This window comes from Scyliorhinus torazame, chromosome 4 (assembly GCF_047496885.1).
Source record: "Scyliorhinus torazame isolate Kashiwa2021f chromosome 4, sScyTor2.1, whole genome shotgun sequence".
Lineage (NCBI taxonomy): Eukaryota > Metazoa > Chordata > Chondrichthyes > Carcharhiniformes > Scyliorhinidae > Scyliorhinus > Scyliorhinus torazame.
In genome coordinates, this window is record NC_092710.1 from 32,322,162 (window position 1) to 32,342,312 (window position 20,151).

At 58.0% G+C, this 20,151-nt stretch overlaps 1 protein-coding gene across 8 annotated transcripts in view; it reads right to left on the minus strand.

Moving 5' to 3' along the window:
• zfp91 (ZFP91 zinc finger protein, atypical E3 ubiquitin ligase) overlaps nt 1-20,151 on the minus strand; it is a 154,759-nt gene that overhangs the window by 65,615 nt on the left and 68,993 nt on the right. For 2 of the 8 annotated variants that reach the window (XM_072498145.1, XM_072498149.1), the window contains 4 exons: nt 17,270-17,605; nt 14,344-14,401; nt 13,682-13,774; nt 7,003-7,083 (listed from right to left, as the gene is read on the minus strand). In XM_072498145.1, the coding sequence (XP_072354246.1) occupies nt 7,003-7,083; nt 13,682-13,774; nt 14,344-14,401; nt 17,270-17,605 (568 nt within the window). Of the gene's footprint in view, nt 1-7,002; nt 7,084-13,681; nt 13,775-14,343; nt 14,402-17,269; nt 17,609-20,151 lie in introns of all 8 variants that reach the window. The other 6 variants (XM_072498144.1, XM_072498148.1, XM_072498147.1 and 3 more) reach the window with 4 other exon arrangements.

Consider the following 20,151-nt stretch of genomic DNA (forward strand, 5'->3'; position numbering starts at 1 on the left):
GAGTGTTGTGACACTTCATAAAACTCTAAAATCTTAACAACTGAAGTCAGGCTAACCAGCCTATAATTTACTGTCTTCTGCCTCCCTCCCTTCTTCAACGGGGGAGGGGGGTTACATTAGCCATTTTTCAATCCTCTGGGGACTCTTCCTGCCTCCAGTCATTCCTGAAAAGTCACCACCAATGCCTCCGCCATCTCCTCAGCGATCTCCTTCAGAACTCAGGAGTGTAGTAAATCCGGTCTGGGTTATTTATCCACCTTCAGGCCTTTCAGTTTTCCCAACATCTTCTTCTTCGTGATGGCCACTTCACTCGCCTACGCCTCCCGACTCTTGAGGCACTGCTATGCCACTGGTGTCCTCCACTGTGAAGATTGATGCAAAGTACCTATTCATTCATCTGCCAGGTCTTTGTTCCCCGTTACTAGTTCTCCAGCCCCATTTTCCAATGGGCCAGTGTCCATTTGTGCTTCTCTCTTTTATACTTTGAAAAAAACTCCTGTATGCTTCTTTTATATTACTACCTAGCTTGCACTCACATTTTTCTTCTCCCCCTTATTGCTTTTTAGTTGTCCTCTGCTTGCTTTAAAGGCTTCTCACTAATCCTCACCAGTGTATGCTTTTCCTTTGCTTTTATGCCGTCCTAGATATATACTAGGATTCTTTGGGAGGCAAGGGATGAGATTGCAGAGCCTTTGGCTTTGATCTTTGGGTCCTCACTGTCCACGGGCATAGTGCCAGAGGACTGGAGAGTGGCGAATGTTGTTCCTCTGTTCAAGAAAGGGGATAGGAATGACCCTGGTAATTCTAGACCGGTTAGTCTTACTTAGTCGGTGGTCAGAAAGTTAATGGAAAGGGTCCTGAGGGATAGGATTAATGACCATTTGGAAAGATGCAGCTTAATCCGGGATAGCCAACACGGATTCGTGAAGGGCAAGTCTTGCCTCACAAATTTGATCGAATTCTTTGAGGAGGTAACTAAGTGTGTAGATGAAGGTAGAGCAGTTGATGTCGTATACATGGATTTTAGTAAGGCGTTTGAGAAGGTTCCCCATGGTCGGCTCATGAAGAAAGTAAGGAGGTGTGGGATAGAGGGAAATTTGTCCAATTGGATAAGTAACTGGCTATCACATAGAAGACAGAGGGAGGTGGTGGATAGAAATTTTTCAGACTGGAGACCAGTTACCAACGGTGTACCACAGGGATCAGTATGGGGTCCTCTGCTATTTGTGATTTTTATAAATGACTTGGAGGAGGGGGCTGAAGGGTGGGTCAATAAATTTGCTGATGACACCGAGATTGGTGGAGTAGTGGATGAGGTGGAGGGCTGTTGTAGGCTGCACAGAGACATTGATAGGATGCAGAGCTGAGCCGAAAAAAGGCAGATGGAGTTTAACCCTGATAAGTGCGAGGTGATTCATTTTGGTAGGACAAATTTGAATGCGGATTAACGGCAGGGTTCTGAGGAACGTGGAGGAACAGAGATTTTGGGGTTCATGTCCACAGATCTCTGAAGGTTGCCACTCAAGTGGATAGAGCCGTGAAGAAGGCTTATAGTGTGTCAGCGTTTATTAACAGGGGCTTGAGTTTAAGAGCCGCGGGGTTATGCTGCAACTGTACAGGACTCTGGTGAGACCACATTTGGGGTATTGTGTGCAGTTCTGGTCACCTCATTAAAGGAAGGATGTGAAAGCACTGGAAAGGGTGCAAAGGAGATTTACCAGGACGCTGCCTGGATTGGAGGGTAGGTCTTATGAGGAAAGGTTGAGGGCTTTTCTCGTTGGAACGAAGGAGGATGAGAGGCAACTTAATAGAGGTTTATAAGATGATGAGGGGGTTAGATAGAGTGGACGTACAGAGACTATTTCCTCAGGTGGATGTAGCTGGTATAACTATAAGGTTCGGGATGGGAGATATAGGAGGGATGTCCGAGGTAGGTTCTTTACTCAGAGAGTGGGTAGGATGTGGAATGGACTGCCTGCTGTGATAGTGGAGTCGGACACTTTAGGAACTTTCAAGCGGTTATTGGATAGGCACATGGAGCACACCAGAATGACAGGGAGTGGGATAGCTTGAACTTGGTTTCGGACAAAGCTAGGCACAACATAGAGGGCCGAAGGGCCTGTTCTGTGTTCTAGACTTCCCTCGTCAGCCTTTGGTTGCCTTGTCCTCTCCTTTGCATGTTTTCTCCTCCTTGGGATGAATTTATGTTGTGTCTCCCGAATAAGCCCCAAAATCTCCTGTTTTTGCTGTTCAACTGTCTTCCCTGCTAGGCTCCTTTTCCAATCAACTCCGGCCAGCTCCTCCCTCATGTCTTTGTAGTTACCCTTATTTAATTGTAAGACCGCTAATCTGATTTCAGTGTCTGCCTCTCAGAGTGCAGGGCAAATTCTACCATATTGTGGTCACTGCTCCCGAAGGGTTCCTTCACCTTGAGTTCCCTAACGAAGACTGCCTCATTACACATCACCAAATCCAGAATTGCTTGTTCCCTAGTGGGCTCTACCACAAGCTGCTCAAAAAAAAAACATCAAGCAGACATTCCACAAATTCCTTTTCTTGGGATCCTTGACCAACTTGATTTTCCCAGTCCAGTCTCCGTGGATATTGAAGTCCCCAATGATGATTGTAATATTGCTTTATTTGTATGCCTTTTGTGTAATTTCAAGAAGGAATTAGGTATAGCTCTTTGGGCTAAAGGGATATGGGGGGGGGGGGGGGGGGGAGAAGAGAAAGAGGCAGGGTCAGGATATTGAACTCGATAATCAGCCATGATCATAATGTATGAGTGAGTAGGCTCAAAGCAACGAATGGCCTCCTCCTGCTTCTATTTTCTATGATTCTATGTTGATGTTTCCATCTCCTAATTTATTTTCTTCCTCACATCCTGACTCCTGCTAGGGGCCTGGAGATTAGTCCCATCAGGGTCTTTTTGCCTTTGCGATTCCTCAACTCTATCCACAGATTCAACGTTTTCCGACCCTATGTCGCATCTTGCAATCGATTTAAGTTCATAGCTTAACAACAATGCAAGCCCGCCCCCTCAGCCAGTCCTTTCGGTAGGGCACATATCCTTACATATTTAGATGGAGTCACAGAGGTTCACAGCAGGGAAACAGGCCCTTTGCCCAACATGTCCACGTCACACAGATTTTACCACTAAGCGAGTCCCAATTGCCTGCATTTGGGCCATAACCCTCAATACCCAGACTTCCCACATAACTGTCTAAATGTTTTTTAAAAGACAAAATTGTACCCACCTCTACTACTGCCTGTGGCAGATTGTTCCAGACACTCACCACCCTGTGTGTGAAAAAATTGCTCCTCTGGACCCTTTTCGCATCTCTCCTGAAAGAAGAGAGAACTTACCAATGAACTTACCGTTTTCGTATAACGTCACTCCTGGATTGTTTTTCATTTTTCAAACTCAGCCGCGACTCAGAGGTGTCCCTCTCAGCTCCTGCTCTGACTCGCAGCTCCTGCTCTTTTTAAATCTTAGCTCTGACTCACAGCTCCCATTCATCTTAAATCTCCGCTCTGACTCTCAGCTCCCGCTCTTTTTAAATCTTAGCTCTGACTCACAGCTCCAATTCATCTTAAATCTCTGCTCCGACTCTCAGCTCCCGCTCTTTTTAAATCTCCGCTCCGACTCTCAGCTGCCGCTCTATTTAAATCTCCGCTCAGACTCTCAGCTGCCGCACTTTTTAAATCTCCGCTCAGACTCGCAGCTCCCGCTCTTTTTAAATCTCTGCTCTGAATCACAGCTCCCGCTCTTTTTAAATCTCCGCTCTGAATCACAGCTCCCGCTCTTTTTAAATCTCCGCTCTGATTCTCAGCTCCCACTCTTCCTAAATCTCCGCTCTGACTCACAGCTCCCGCTTTTTAAATCTCCGCTCTGACTCACAGCTCCCGCTTTTTAAAATCTCCGCTCTGACTCACAGCTGCCGCTCTTTTTAAATCTCCGCTCTGACTCACAGCTCCCGGTCTTTTTAAATCTCCGCTCTGACTCACAGCTCCCGGTCTTTTTAAATCTCCGCTCTGACTCTCAGCTCCCACTCTTTTTAAATCTCCGCTCAGACTTGCAGCTCCCGCTCTTTTTAAATCTCCGCTCTGACTCACAGCTCCCGCTCTTTTTAAATCTCCGCTCTGACTCACAGCTCCCACTCATCTTAAATCTCCGCTCAGACTCTCAACTGCCGCTCTTTTTAAATCTCCGCTCTGACTCACAGCTCCCGCTCTTTTTAAATCTCCGCTCTGACTCTCAGCTCCCACTCATCTTAAATCTCCGCTCCGACTCTCAACTGCCGCTCTTTTTAAATCTCCGCTCTGACTCACCGCTCCCGCTCTTTTTAAATCTCTGCTCTGACTCTCAGCTTCCGCTCTTTTGAAATCTCCGCTGACTCTCAGCTCCCGCTCTTTTTACATCTCCGCTCTGACTCAGTTCTGTCATGATATCCACATCAGCATATCATGGTGCAATCACACACACGCACTGATGGACAGGTAGCTGGACCAAGCAACACACACACACAACATCGCAGCCAATCACCAGTGAGAGCACACGCACTATAGAACAGGGAACACCACAGTTCCCGCTCACTCTATCAGGAGATAGCTCAGAGAACAGTGCTCACAGCGTGCCACTTAGACAGAGACCATGTGCTGAGTGCCTCACCAAGATAGTGATAGGGCAGGGTCCACAGGTTAGCTGGTGAAGCACGAACCTCAGCCAGAAGTTATTAGTTGGTATTGTTTAAGACAATAAAACAGAGTCGTACCATCTACAGCCGTGTTGAATCATTTGTGCATCGGAACACCCAACACGACAAGCTCCCGCTCTTTTTAAATCTCCGCTCTGACGCTCAGCTCCCGCTCTGTTTAAATCCCTGCTCCGACTGTCAGCTCCCACTCTTTTTAAATCGCCGCTCTGACTGGCAGCTCCCGCTCGGTTTAAATCTCCGCTCTGACTCTCAGCTCCTGCTCTTTTTAAATCTCCGCTCTGACTCTCAGCTCCCGCTCTTTTTAAATCTTGCTCTGACTCTCAACTGCCGCTCTTTTTAAATCTTGATCCGACTCTCAGCTCCCGCTCTTTTTAAATCTTGCTCTGACTCTCAACTGCCGCTCTTCTTAAATCTTGCTCTGACTCGCAACTCCCACTCTGTTTAAATCTCCGCTCTGAATCTCAGCTCCCACTGTTTAAATCTCCGCTCTGACTCTTTCTCCCACTGTTTAAATCTCTGCTCGGACTCTCAGCTCCCGCTCTTTTTAAATCTCTGCTCCGGCTCTCAGCTCCCGCTCTGTTTAAATCTCCGCTCTGACTCTCACTCCCACTCTGTTTAAATCTCCACTCCGCCTCTCAGCTCACGCTCTTTTTAAATGCCTGCTCTGATTCATAGCTCCCGCTCTTTTTACATCTCCGCTCTGACTCTCAGCTCCCACTCTGTTTAAATCTCTACTCGGACTCTCAGCTCCCGCTCTTTTTAAATCTCCACTCTGACTCTCAGCTCCCACTCTGTTTAAATCTCTGCTCGGACTCTCAGCTCCTGCTCTTTTTAAAATCTCTGCTCCGGCTCTCAGCTCTCGCTCTGTTTAAATCTCTGCTCGGACTCTCAGCTCCCACTCGGTTTAAATCTCCGCTCTGACTCTCAGCTCCCGCTCTTTTTAAATCTCTGCTCCGACTCTCCGCTCCCACTCTGTTTAAATCTCTGCTCCGGCTCTCAACTCCCACTCTGTTTAAATCTCCACTCTGCCTCTCTGCTCCCACTCTGTTTAAATGTCTGCTCCGACTCTCAGCTCCCGCTCTTTTTAAATGCCCACTCTGACTCACAACTCCTGCGCTTTTTAAATCGCTGCTCCCATTTGTAGCTCCCGCTCTTTGATGGGCAGCACAGACACGATGGGCTGTTTGTGCTGTAAAACTCTAACACTCAATGATATGATATGCACTTGGACAAGAAACAACAATTAACCCGAAGGTCCAAGTAATAATACAACTGGTTTTGGGCTCACCAAGAAGACATGGTAGAATACTTTTTGCAGCTCATACACAGGAGGTACACATACAAGGAACCTTTGAATAGGGAAAGGCGAGGGAGGAAGGTGACGGAGTGCTGATGATAGGCTTGCACTCGAAGTTGGCAGGATGCGTCGATTTGCGTCTCGTCGGAGTTTAGCAGGCAAAAAGCTTCACTGTCTGGTTCAGCAGTCATGCCCCAGGCAGAGTACAAATTGGGAAAACATACTTCAGGAGGACTTCAACGACTTTCAGAGGGTGCAGAGAAGATTAACAAGAACAATCACATGAAAGGAGCAACTCTGGTCTGTGGAGAACCTGCGGCTGCTCACCTTACAGCAGAGGTAGTTCAGGCAATTTAATGACCTGTCCAAAATTGGGATGTTTTCACAGAATAAATGAGGAAAACCGACTTCAATTGGCTGGAGAATCAGTAATCAGGACTATTTTACACCTCCGGGTTCTGGTGCTTAAGCAATTTCTCTAGTCTCTTTGCCGAACTGAAGCCCTTTGTCCGTACTGTCCTCTTGACAAAGTTAGCTCTGGCCCTCTCTCAGACCCTTGAACAATGTCCATCAAGATACGTGCGCATGCAGTTGTACAGTGAGGAGAAAGGCACGGTGCCGTGCAAGAAAGATGCCATGCACAGCAGATACAAAATTAGAGGAAACATCGGCCTTGAGAACCTTACAAATGGGACCCACTGTTTTATACAACCCTCACCATTCCTTGCTTTTTTCTATTTAATGGTATTTTCAAAGCCATGTATCCAACACGTTTTCAGAATCGGCACATTTCTTTCAAAGGTTTATCCACTCTTTCAAAACAGTGTCAATTTGAAAACCGCCCCCGATGACCCGACGTTCAGTTGATGATGGAATGAAGTTGGATGGAAGGTTGAAGGGCGAGTGGAATCGGGTGGGCTAATCACACAAAAGGGCCATGGAATGGCGTGCTCTGCAGTCAAAGAGAGAAATTATTGCTGCCTTTACCTTTTAGGAGGCTCCACATGCTCCACTGTCTCGAGTTTCTCTTTTTCTTTCCGTGGTTTCCGTCTCGGTTTCCCACGTTCTCTGAAGATTAGAACAAATAGCAAATAAGAGCTCCTGGCAAAGCAAAGGGGAGAAGATCCATGCCAGGCAAACGGCAACCAGCAGACAATCGCATTTTGCATCCAATGAGGCGAGAGGGTACAGAGGCAAGGAGCCAGAGAGGATGGAGTGCGATAGAGGCAGCGAGGAGTAATGGAATGAGGCAGGTTGAGCGGAGAGAGGCGGTATCCGTGCACTCCCCTCTGGGCGGGTGCGGTCAGTGCGGGAGGGGAAGGTAAGCAGAGCCGGCGGGCTGGGGCGGGGCGCGCCGGCGGGCTGGGGCGGGGCGCGCCGGCGGGCTGGGGCGGGGCGCGCCGGCGGGCTGGGGCGGGGCGCGCCGGCGGGCTGGGGCGGGGCGCGCCGGCGGGCTGGGGCGGGGCGCGCCGGCGGGCTGGGGCGGGGCGCGCCGGCGGGCTGGGGCGGGGCGCGCCGGCGGGCTGGGGCGGGGCGCGCCGGCGGGCTGGGGCGGGGCGCGCCGGCGGGCTGGGGCGGGGCGCGCCGGCGGGCTGGGGCGGGGCGCGCCGGCGGGCTGGGGCGGGGCGCGCCGGCGGGCTGGGGCGGGGCGCGCCGGCGGGGCTGGGGCGGGGCGCGCCGGCGGGCTGGGGCGGGGCGCGCCGGCGGGCTGGGGGCGGGGCGCGCCGGCGGGCTGGGGCGGGGCGCGCCGGCGGGCTGGGGCGGGGCGCGCCGGCGGGCTGGGGCGGGGCGCGCCGGCGGGCTGGGGCGGGGCGCGCCGGCGGGCTGGGGCGGGGGCGCGCCGGCGGGCTGGGGCGGGGCGCGCCGGCGGGCTGGGGCGGGGCGCGCCGGGCGGGCTGGGGCGGGGCGCGCGGCGGGCTGGGGCGGGGGCGCGCCGGCGGGCTGGGGCGGGGCGCGCCGGCGGGCTGGGGCGGGGCGCGCCGGCGGGCTGGGGCGGGGGCGCGCCGGCGGGGCGGGGCGGGGCGCGCCGGCGGGGCGGGGCAGAGCGCGCCGGCGGGGGCGGGGCAGGGCGCGGCCGGCGGGGCGGGGCAGAGCGCGCCGGCGGGGCGGGGCAGAGCGCGCCGGCGGGGCGGGGCAGAGCGCGCCGGCGGGGCGGGGCAGAGCGCGCCGGCGGGGCGGGGCAGAGCGCGCCGGCGGGGCGGGGCAGAGCGCGCCGGCGGGGCGGGGCAGAGCGCGCCGGCGGGGCGGGGCAGAGCGCGCCGGCGGGGCGGGGCAGAGCGCAGCCGGCGGGGCGGGGGCAGAGCGCGCCGGCGGGGCGGGGCAGAGCGCGCCGGCGGGGCGGGGCAGAGCGCGCCGGCGGGGCGGGGCAGAGCGCGCCGGCGGGGCGGGGGCAGAGCGCGCCGGCGGGGGCGGGGCAGAGCGCGCCGGCGGGGCGGGGGCCAGAGCGCGCCGGCGGGGCGGGGCAGAGCGCGCCGGCGGGGCGGGGCAGAGCGCGCCGGCGGGGCGGGGCAGAGCGCGCCGGCGGGGCGGGGCAGAGCGCGCCGGCGGGGCGGGGCAGAGCGCGCCGGCGGGGCGGGGCAGAGCGCGCCGGCGGGGCGGGGCAGAGCGCGCCGGCGGGGCGGGGCAGAGCGCGCCGGCGGGGCGGGGCAGAGCGCGCCGGCGGGGCGGGGCAGAGCGGCGAGCGCCGGGCGGGGGCGGGGCAGAGAGCGCCGGCGGGGCGGGGCAGAGAGCGCCGGCGGGGCGGGGGCAGAGAGCGCCGGCGGGGCGGGGCAGAGAGCGCCGGCGGGGCGGGGCAGAGAGCGCCGGCGGGGCGGGGCAGAGAGCGCCGGCGGGGCGGGGCAGAGAGCGCCGGCGGGGCGGGGCAGCAGAGAGCGCCGGCGGGGCAAACAGAGCGGGGGGCGGGCAAACAGAGCGGGGGCCGGCAAACACAGCGGGGGCCGGCAAACAGAGCGGGGGCCGGCAAACAGAGCGGGGGCCGGCAAACACAGCGGGGGCCGGCAAACAGAGCGGGGGCCGGCAAACAGAGCGGGGGCGGGCAAACAGAGCGGGGGCGGGCAAACAGAGCGGGGGCGGGCAAACAGAGCGGGGGCGGGCAAACAGAGCGGGGGCGGGCAAACAGAGCGGGGGCGGGCAAACAGAGCGGGGGCGGGCAAACAGAGCGGGGGCGGGGCAAACAGAGCGGGGGCGGCGGGGGCGGGCAGACAGAGCGGGGGCGGGCAGACAGAGCGGGGGCGGGCAGACAGAGCGGGGGGCGGGCAGACAGAGCGGGGGCGGGCAGACAGAGCGGGGGGCGGGCAGACAGAGCGGGGGCGGGCAGACAGAGCGGGGGCGGGCAGACAGAGCGGGGGCGGGCAGACAGAGCGGGGGCGGGCAAACAGAGCGGGGGCGGGCAAACAGAGCGGGGGCGGGCAACCAGAGCGGGGGCGGGCAACCAGAGCGGGGGCGGGCAACCAGGGCGGGGGCGGGCAACCAGGGCGGGGGCGGGCAACAGGGCGGGGGCGGGCAACCAGGGCGGGGGCGGGCAACCAGGGCGGGGGCGGGCAACCAGGGCGGGGGCGGGCAACCAGGGCGGGGGCGGGCAGACAGGGCGGGGGCGGGCAGACAGAGCGGGGGCGGGCAGACAGAGCGGGGGCGGGCAGACAGAGCGGGGGCGGGCAGACAGAGCGGGGGCGGGCAGACAGAGCGGGGGCGGGCAGACAGAGCGGGGGCGGGCAGACAGAGCGGGGGCGGGCAGACAGAGCGGGGGCGGGCAACCAGAGCGGGGCGGCAACCAGAGCGGGGGCGGGCAACCAGAGCGGGGGCGGGCAGACAGAGCGGGGGCGGGCAGACAGAGCGGGGGCGGGCAGACAGAGCGGGGGCGGGCAGACAGAGCGGGGCGGGCAGACAGAGCGGGGCGGGCAGACAGAGCGGGGGCGGGCAGGACAGAGCGGGGGCGGGCAGACAGAGCGGGGGGCGGGCAGACAGAGCGGGGGCGGGCAGACAGAGCGGGGGCGGCAGACAGAGCGGGGGCGGGCAGACAGAGCGGGGGCGGGCAGACAGAGCGGGGGCGGGCAGACAGAGCGGGGGCGGGCAGACAGAGCGGGGGCGGGCAGACAGAGCGGGGGCGGGCAGACAGAGCGGGGGCGGGCAGACAGAGCGGGGGCGGGCAGACAGAGCGGGGCGGGCAGACAGAGCGGGGGCGGGCAGACAGAGCGGGGGCGGGCAGACAGAGCGGGGGCGGGCAGACAGAGGCGGGGGCGGGCAGACAGAGCGGGGGGCGGGCAGACAGAGCGGGGGCGGGCAGACAGAGCGGGGGCGGGCAGACAGAGCGGGGGCGGGCAGACAGAGCGGGGCGGGCAAACAGAGCGGGGGCGGGGCAAACAGAGCGGGGGCGGGCAAACAGAGCGGGGGCGGGCAAACAGAGCGGGGGCGGGCAACAGAGCGGGGGCGGGCAAACAGAGCGGGGGCGGGCAAACAGAGCGGGGGCGGGCAAACAGAGCGGGGGCGGGCAAACAGAGCGGGGGCGGGCAAACAGAGCGGGGGGCGGGCAAACAGAGCGGGGGCGGGGCAAACAGAGCGGGGGCGGGCAAACAGAGCGGGGGCGGGGCAAACAGAGCGGGGGCGGGCAAACAGAGCGGGGGCGGGCAAACAGAGCGGGGGGCGGGCAAACAGAGCGGGGGCGGGCAAACAGAGCGGGGGCGGGCAAACAGAGCGGGGGCGGGCAAACAGAGCGGGGGCGGGCAAACAGAGCGGGGGCGGGCAAACAGAGCTGGGGCGGGCAAACAGAGCGGGGGCGGGCAAACAGAGCGGGGGCGGGCAAACAGAGCGGGGGGCGGGCAAACAGAGCGGGGGCGGGCAAACAGAGCGGGGGGCGGGCAAACAGAGCGGGGGGCGGGAATCAGAGCGGGGGAGGCAGGCAGAGCGGGGGAGGCAGGCAGAGCGGGGGGAGGCAGACAGAGCGGGGGCGGGCAAACAGAGCGGGGGCGGGCAAACAGAGCGGGGGCGGGCAAACAGAGCGGGGGCGGGCAAACAGAGCGGGGGCGGGCAAACAGAGCGGGGGCGGCAAACAGAGCGGGGGCGGGCAAACAGAGCGGGGGGCGGGGCAACAGAGCGGGGGCGGGCAAACAGAGCGGGGGGGGCGGGCAAACAGAGCGGGGGCGGGCAAACAGAGCGGGGGCGGGCAAACAGAGCGGGGGCGGGCAAACAGAGCGGGGGCGGGCAAACAGAGCGGGGGCGGGCAAACAGAGCGGGGGGCGGGCAAACAGGGCGGGGCGGGCAAACAGAGCGGGGCGGGCAAACAGAGCGGGGCGGGCAAACAGAGCGGGGGCGGGCAAACAGAGCGGGGGGCGGGCAAACAGAGCGGGGGCGGGCAAACAGAGCGGGGGCGGGCAAACAGAGCGGGGCGGGCAAACAGAGCGGGGGCGGGCAAACAGAGCGGGGGCGGCAAACAGAGCGGGGGCGGGGCAAACAGAGCGGGGGCGGGCAAACAGAGCGGGGGCGGGCAAACAGAGCGGGGGCGGGCAAACAGAGCGGGGGCGGGCAAACAGAGCGGGGGCGGGCAAACAGAGCGGGGGCGGGCAAACAGAGCGGGGGCGGGCAAACAGAGCGGGGGCGGGCAAACAGAGCGGGGGCGGGCAAACAGAGCGGGGGCGGGCAAACAGAGCGGGGGCGGGCAAACAGAGCGGGGGGCGGGCAACAGAGCGGGGGCGGGCAAACAGAGCGGGGGCGGGCAAACAGAGCGGGGGCGGGCAAACAGAGCGGGGGGCGGGCAAACAGAGCGGGGGGCGGGCAAACAGAGCGGGGGGCGGGCAAACAGAGCGGGGGGCGGGCAAACAGAGCGGGGGCGGGCAAACAGAGCGGGGGCGGGCAAACAGAGCGGGGGCGGGCAAACAGAGCGGGGGCGGGCAAACAGAGCGGGGGCGGGCAAACAGAGCGGGGGCGGGCAAACAGAGCGGGGGCGGGCAAACAGAGCGGGGGCGGGCAAACAGAGCGGGGGCGGGCAAACAGAGCGGGGGGGCGGGCAAACAGAGCGGGGGCGGGCAAACAGAGCGGGGGCGGGCAAACAGAGCGGGGGGCGGGGCAAACAGAGCGGGGGCGGGCAAACAGAGCGGGGGCGGGCAAACAGAGCGGGGGCGGGCAAACAGAGCGGGGGCGGGCAAACAGAGCGGGGGCGGGCAAACAGAGCGGGGGCGGGCAAACAGAGCGGGGGCGGGCAAACAGAGCGGGGGCGGGCAAACAGAGCGGGGGCGGGCAAACAGAGCGGGGGCGGGCAAACAGAGCGGGGGCGGGCAAACAGAGCGGGGGCGGGCAAACAGAGCGGGGGGCGGGCAAACAGAGCGGGGGCGGGCAAACAGAGCGGGGGCGGGGCAAACAGAGCGGGGGCGGGCAAACAGAGCGGGGGCGGGCAAACAGAGCGGGGCGGGCAAACAGAGCGGGGGCGGGCAAACAGAGCGGGGGCGGGCAAACAGAGCGGGGGCGGGCAAACAGAGCGGGGGGCGGGCAAACAGAGCGGGGGCGGGCAAACAGAGCGGGGGCGGGCAAACAGAGCGGGGGGCGGGCAAACAGAACGGGGGCGGGCAAACAGAGCGGGGGCGGGCAAACAGAGCGGGGGCGGGCAAACAGAGCGGGGGCGGGCAAACAGAGCGGGGGCGGGCAAACAGAGCGGGGGCGGGCAAACAGAGCGGGGGCGGGCAAACAGAGCGGGGGCGGGCAAACAGAGCGGGGGCGGGCAAACAGAGCGGGGGCGGGCAAACAGAGCGGGGGCGGGGCAAACAGAGCGGGGGCGGGCAAACAGAGCGGGGGCGGGCAAACAGAGCGGGGGGCGGGCAAACAGAGCGGGGGCGGGCAAACAGAGCGGGGGCGGGCAAACAGAGCGGGGGCGGGCAAACAGAGCGGGGGCGGGCAAACAGAGCGGGGGCGGGCAAACAGAGCGGGGGCGGGCAAACAGAGCGGGGGCGGGCAAACAGAGCGGGGGCGGGCAAACAGAGCGGGGGGCGGGCAAACAGAGCGGGGGCGGGCAAACAGAGCGGGGGCGGGCAAACAGAGCGGGGGGCGGGCAAACAGAGCGGGGGGCGGGCAAACAGAGCGGGGGCGGGCAAACAGAGCGGGGGCGGGCAAACAGAGCGGGGGCGGGCAAACAGAGCGGGGGCGGGCAAACAGAGCGGGGGCGGGGCAAACAGAGCGGGGGCGGGCAAACAGAGCGGGGGCGGGCAAACAGAGCGGGGGCGGGCAAACAGAGCGGGGGCGGGCAAACAGAGCGGGGGCGGGCAAACAGAGCGGGGGCGGGGCAAACAGAGCGGGGGCGGGCAAACAGAGCGGGGGCGGGCAAACAGAGCGGGGGCGGGCAAACAGAGCGGGGGGCGGGCAAACAGAGCGGGGGGCGGGCAAACAGAGCGGGGGGCGGGCAAACAGAGCGGGGGCGGTAGGCAGAGCGGGGGCGGTAGGCAGAGCGGGTTTTAAAAGTAGGTAACAGTGGAGGTAAGGTTGCCAGACAATGGTGGAGTGAGAGGAGGGGTGAAGCAGAAAGGAGTAAAAGACGGGGAGGGAAAGGGAGGAATTTTGAGCCTGCAGCAAGATGACTGGAATGTCTCAAATTTCTGGACAAAGGGTGGGAGGGGCAGGACCGGCAGGGGCAGTTCAGAGGGCAGACTGCAGGGGTTTGCCACCTCCTCTGCCTCCGCCTTGTTACCTGTGCGGTGATGGTTCGTACATTTCATCTTTGGGATCATCGTGGAATGGGACATCATCGTCCGTCTCCACCAACTCCGGCTCTTCTTCCTCACTGCAGAAACACGCACAGGCTCAGTCAGAGAGGGTAACAACATCCTCTGTTCCTCCATCACCATGTAACTGCCTAACCTTTCACCACCGCCCCCCCCCCCCCCATCAGAATATGGAAATCTCACCATCCGACCAAATCACAGCCCAGCCCATCAGAATCATATAAAAGAATTTCAGCCCCTTTTACACCGAGAAGGATCACCGTCATCGTCACCTCTGAAATTACTCCTATGTAACTGCCAGACCTCGGAATCACTCCCACTTCACAGTGAGACCCTGGAATAACAGACCTATAGAATTTTACAACTCCGAACAACCCTTTAATACAATGTCACACACCGGCATAACATCCCACACTGTCTTGAGACCACCAAGAACACAACTGCCTCCCACCATATCCAGAGATCTGTCCTGCATTGGGCCCGATGTCCCCAGCGTCTTCAAGGGGGAGGGTCCATTACATTTATGCATTTGTGGGAAGGGCTGGCTGGAAAAGGTTCAGGGAGTTGGAGGCTGGAGTCTTGACCGTGAGCAGGCCGAGGCGAGCCTGCGGGAAGGCCTGTCTCTTACCTGTTTTCTAGTTCCGGCTCTCTGATGGAATCAGGCAGGCCAGCGGCAGCAGCTAACCCTGGGCATAGGAGAGAAGTTGAAAAGAGATGGTGAAGAGACGAGAACTGGCAGAACACAACGTATCAACACATGGAACCACTTATTTCTTCTTTGTGCCTGGGGAACATCGACTTGAGATACATGGGAGGGGAAATTCTACCCAAGGTTGTGCTACTTTGGGTAATGTTGTCTGGAGTTCTAATCTGGTGAAAAGCAATACACCCTCCCAAAACACTCATGAACGAATGGTAACTTGTTAACTCATCTATTTTCCCTTCCCCCTCCTTTGCCCTGCCCCCGCCTCTGCCCCCCCCCCTCCCCCCCAAACATCCCTGGAATGCTCCCTGAGGTGTTGTGTGATATCTGCAAGGAGATTGAGCAGTACGACTTTGACACCGAACAATGATCAGATCCGGTTCTTGGTCCATATCCAAGCACCGGGGCAATTTACATATTGTAAACTAGCTCTCCGCTTGAATAAAATGTGCATGTCCACTAGGCTCAAATACTTGCAGAGTTTCTAACTCCGGGCTGATTCCTTTTGTTCCCTGGTTCCAGCCAGATATCTGAGCCAGTCCAGTTTCAAAAAGTGCAAGTGAAGCTAATGCCTGCCAATATATGAAGAAATCAATACATTAAAAAATTATTTCTTGGTCTGTGGACATGGCTGGCCAGACCAGCAGCTACTGCCCATCCTGATCTGTTCGTCAGTTGGCAATGGTGAGCCGACTTCCTGAATCTCTCCTGTCCATGTGCTTAAGTACCAATCATGGTGCTTCCGGCAAGGGAGCTCCAGATATCGGATAGATAGATGGTGAGGTAGGGCAGGCATTTATTATTACTGGTTCATAAGATATGGGCATCGCTGGCTCGGCCAACATTTAATGCCAATCCCGAGTGGCCCCTTGCGAAGGTGGTGGTGAGCTGCCGTCTTGAGCCACTGCAGTCCGTGTGGTATAGGTGCACCCACAATGCTGTTAGGGAGGGGGTTTCCAGGATTTGACCCAGTGACAACGAAGGAATGGCAATATTTCCAAATCAGGTTGGTGAGCGGACTGGGGCGGCCCATTCAATACCTCCACCACTGACTATCCTTGACAGTCATTTTTACCATCTACAAGATGCACTGCAGGGCCTCACCAAGGTCCCTTAGGCGGCACCTTCCAAACCCATGACCACGACCATTTGGCAGGGTGGGGGGGGGGGGGGGGGTTCTCCTCCAAGTCACTCACCTTCCTCACTTGAAAATACATCGTCGTTCATTCACTGCCCCAGGGTCAAAATCCTGGACTTCCCTTCCTTACAGCACAGTGCGTGTGCCTACATCTCACGGACTCCAGCGGTTCAAGAAAGCAGCTCACAACCTTCTGAAGGGCAATGAGCAATAAATGCTGATCTAGTCAGCGACACCCACCTTTGGGTTGTGGTGTGCCAATGCATCTGTTGCCTTTGTTCTTCTAGGTGGTAGAGGTTGCAGGCTTTGAAGGTGCTGCCGAAAGAGCATTGATCGAGTTGCTGCAGTAAATCTTGCATATCATAGATTATCATAGAATTTACAGTGCAGGAGAAGGCCATTTGGCCCATCGAGTCTGCACCGGCTCTTGGAAAGAGCACCCTACCCAAGGTCAACAGCGCCACCCTATCCCCATAACCCAGTAACCCCACCCAACACTAAGGGCAATTTTGGACACTAAGGGCAATTTATCATGGCCAATCCACCTAACCTGCACATCTTTGGACTGTGGGAGGAAACCGGAGCACCCGGAGGAAACCCACGCACACACGGGGAGGACATGCAGACTCCGCACAGACAGTGACCCAAGCTGAAATCGAACCTGGGACCCTGGAGCTGCGAAGCAATTGTGCTATCCAGAAGGCTACCGTGCTGCCCATATGGCATGCACTGTTGCCCAATGTGCTCTGATGGTGCATGGAGTGAGTGCGTTCCAAGTTGATGGATGAGGTGCTAACCAAGTGGGCTGTTTTCTCCATCCTTTGTCTTTGAGAAGGTCGTGATGAGCTGCTTTCTTGTAACGATGCAGTGTCTGAGGTGTAGGTATACCCACAGTGCAGTGAGTGAGTGAGTTCCAGGATTTTGGAGCAGCAACAGTGAAGGAATGATGATATAGTTCCAAGTCAGGATGATGTTGTGACCTGGAGAGGAACATGCAGGAGGTGGTGTTCCTCCACATCTGCCACCCTAGGTAGAGGTTGCAGGTTTGGAAGGTGTTGTCAGAGGAACTTTGGTGAGTTACTGCAGTGGAGAGCATGGGTGCATGTTTGGTGCCTGGGGTGTGGTCACCATGACATCCTGGGATTATATTCATTGGAGTTTAGGAGGTTGAGGGGAGATCTAATAGAAACTTACAAGATAATGAATGGCTTAGATAGGGTGGATGTAGGGAAGTTGTTTCCGTTAGCAGGGGAGACTAGGACCCGGGGGCACAGCCTTAGAATAAAAGGGAGTCACTTTAGAACAGAGATGAGGAGAAATTTCTTCAGCCAGAGTGGTGGGTCTGTGGAATTCATTGCCACAGAGGGCGGTGGAGGCCGCGACGTTGAGTGTCTTTAAGACAGAAGTTGATAAATTCTTGATTTCGAGGAATTAAGGGGTATGGAGAGAGAGCGGGTAAATGGAGTTGAAATCAGCCATGATTGAATGGTGGAGTGGACTCGATGGGCCGAATGGCCTTACTTCCACTCCTATGTCTTACGGTTTTATGAACGAGCAAATCAAAGTCATATTTTACTGCTGTCTGGGAGTTCGAACTCTGACAGCCACTCGGCCTGGGCAGTGTGCGATTGAGAGCGATATGCAGTGAGGGAAAAAAGGCTTAGGATTAAGATTGGGGTTATCAGACGCCATTATTGTTCCAACTGTACTCACCAGCCAACGTGATACTCTCGTCCTTCTGGTCAGGGTTTGGCACCGATTCGCAAATGAGCTGCATTGTCCCAGCCTCCATGTCAGGGTCTGTGTCAACCGGCCGCTCTCTGACCAGCTCCAGGCTGTTGACCACGTGTGTGTGAAGTTCTGGGGTGGGGTATGCAGAGGGTGAGGCCTGTTCCCAGTAATGGGTCTCCCACTGGGGCTCTGGGACAGGGTCGGGCTCTGGCTCCGGCTCCTCATACGCGTTCTTGGCTCTCCATCGCCCTCGGCCTGGTTTAGTCTTCATCAAAACCACAGGGGCCGTCTTCAGTACTGGGAGCTCCGGTAAGGGCTCTACTGGGGGTTGCAAGAGAGAGAGAGAGAGACAGAGGCTATGAGAGAGTAAGAGATAGTCAAGGGTGGCGGACAAAAAGAAACAGGGAGGCCGGGAAGAACAGAGCGCATCACCGACAGGGAGAGATCGGGGAACTCGTAGGAAGAGACAGCGCAGGGATTGAAAGAAAGGGAGGAAGAAAGGGGCAGACTGGCAGGCCGGAGAGTCGAGCACAGCCAAAATGAGGAGTGGGGGGAGACAAAAGTGAATGTACTTGACAGAGAGTGTTTGAGTGAGAAATTAGACAGTGGGGGGAGAAAACGAGAGAGAACAAAGAAAGGAAGACCTTTCAGGACCACCAGGCATTTCAAAGTGCTTTAAAGTCAATTAAGTACGTTCTGAAGGGCAGCACTAAAGGAAAAACTGCAGTCAATACACTAGGTAAACTCTCACTGACAGCAACTGACCATACATCTGTATTTTGTGAAGCTGATTGAGGGATAAACAACGGACAGGACTACACTGTGTTGCTTTCAAATCGCACAAAGGGATCTTTTACATGAACCCAAGCAAGCATATGGGCCCTTGGTTTAACTTTTCGTGCAAGAGATGGATATATCTGGCAGTGCAGTATTCCATCATGACTGCACTAGAGAGCATGCCAGAGCGAGCGAGGGAAGAGCACGCGAGAGGAGGCGGCGAGCGAGGGCAGGCGAGAGGTGCCGGGGTGCGCGAGAGGATGTGGCGCGCGCGAGAGGGAAAAACTGCGCGCGAAGCACACAAGAGAGAGCAAGAGCACACAAGAGAGAGTGAGAACACGAGGGTGCACAGGAGTGCATAAGAGCACGTGTGCTTGGGAAGCTCCAGCAACAATTCTACAAAGACCTAGGGAGAGCCAGATACTGCATGGGCGGATAAAGAAATGCAGAGAGCAGCAGGGCAGGAAAAAATATATTTTTTGAGAGTGGGGCAATAGGTATAGGCTACGTGGCACCCTTCTGTGCCACTTTCAATATGCCCAGCTGGAGGTGCGGGAGATCAGTTTCGGCAAAACATAGAATGGATGTCAATGCTGCTGCACCTGACTAGCTGTTGCTGTTACCTTCTTCTGCCACCGCAAGTCCTCAGTGAGCCAGTGCAAGATAACAGTGAGGCAGCGCCCTTGTGTGGCCAGCTTGTAGCACTGCTACCCTCCAGTTCCTCACACTGGTTCCAGGAGGAAAGCGACCAGAAATTAGGTCTATCTTGTGGCCATCTTACAAAGTGCCAATGCTCCACTGGGCATTTGAACAGACAGGTTTTATTTAAACTGCTGCTTTCCTCTGGGACCTGTTGCACTCATTCGGCTGGATGAAAAGAAGAGGGTGGGTTGGGGTGGGAAAACTCGGGTTGCCCACATCGCAGAATGGTTCCAGCCAATCGGCCACTCTCTAACAAAGGGCAATTCACCTGGTGGCATTCTCCCACCTTCTCTCCTCCTTCGCCAGGTAAGAAATCATGACTGATCTGATTGTAGCCTCAACTCCACTTTCCTGCCAGAAACCGTCCCCGAACAATCATCCTCAAATCCCTTGTCGATCAAAATCTCAGCATTTAATATACTCAATGGTCCACACTTTGCACAACTTGTCTGAGCAGAGTATTCCACAGTCGAACGACCCTCAGAGAAGCAATTAATCTTCATCTCCATCATAAAATAGGAGATCTCTTACTGTGAACATAGTTCGAGAGTCCCCACGAGAGGAGAAACATCCTCTCATCACCCCCCCCCCCCCCCCCGAGAATCTTTTGAGTTTCAATAAGATCACCTCTTGTTCTTTGAAACTCCAATGGGTACAGGCCCAACGTGTTCAACCTTTCCTCGTAAGACTAACCCCGCTCAGCCCAGGAATGAGCCCACTGAGCTTTCTCTCAACTTGGCTGCATTGCAAGTGTGCCCCTTGTTAAGTAAGGTGACCAAAACTGTACATGGTATCCCCGAGATATTCCGTCCAGATTTAAATTGAATCCCACCATCAATTCTCCTCTCCACCTTCTCTTCAAGGAAAGCAGTCCCAACTTCTCCAATCTGTCCACGTAACTGGAGTTCCACATCACTGGGTCCATTCTCAGGAATCTACCCTCTACTTCCTGAATGCCTTCATACCTTCCCTAAAATGCAGTGCCCAGAATTGAATGCTGAACCAGCTGTTTTATATAAAGTTTAACCTAACCTCCTTGCTCATATACTTTACGTCCCTATTAATAAAGCCTCTGATGGTGTATGCTTGATTAATCTCAAACCTATTCTGCACCTTTCATGCTTGATGCACATCTACAGCCAGGTCCCTCTGCTCCTTTGGAGATGTCCCCTTTATTTGATGCTCCCGCTGTTCATTCCTCCAACAAACATAAATTTGGTTTACACTTCTCTGCATTAAATCTAATCAGAGTCTGCCCATTCCAACAAGCTCTCAATGTCCTTTTGAAGTGGTACACTGTCCTCCTCATGAGTCAAAATACATCCAAGTTTTGTCTCATCCGCAAGTTTTAAAATGGTGTCATCTACGCCAGGTTGCAAGTTGTA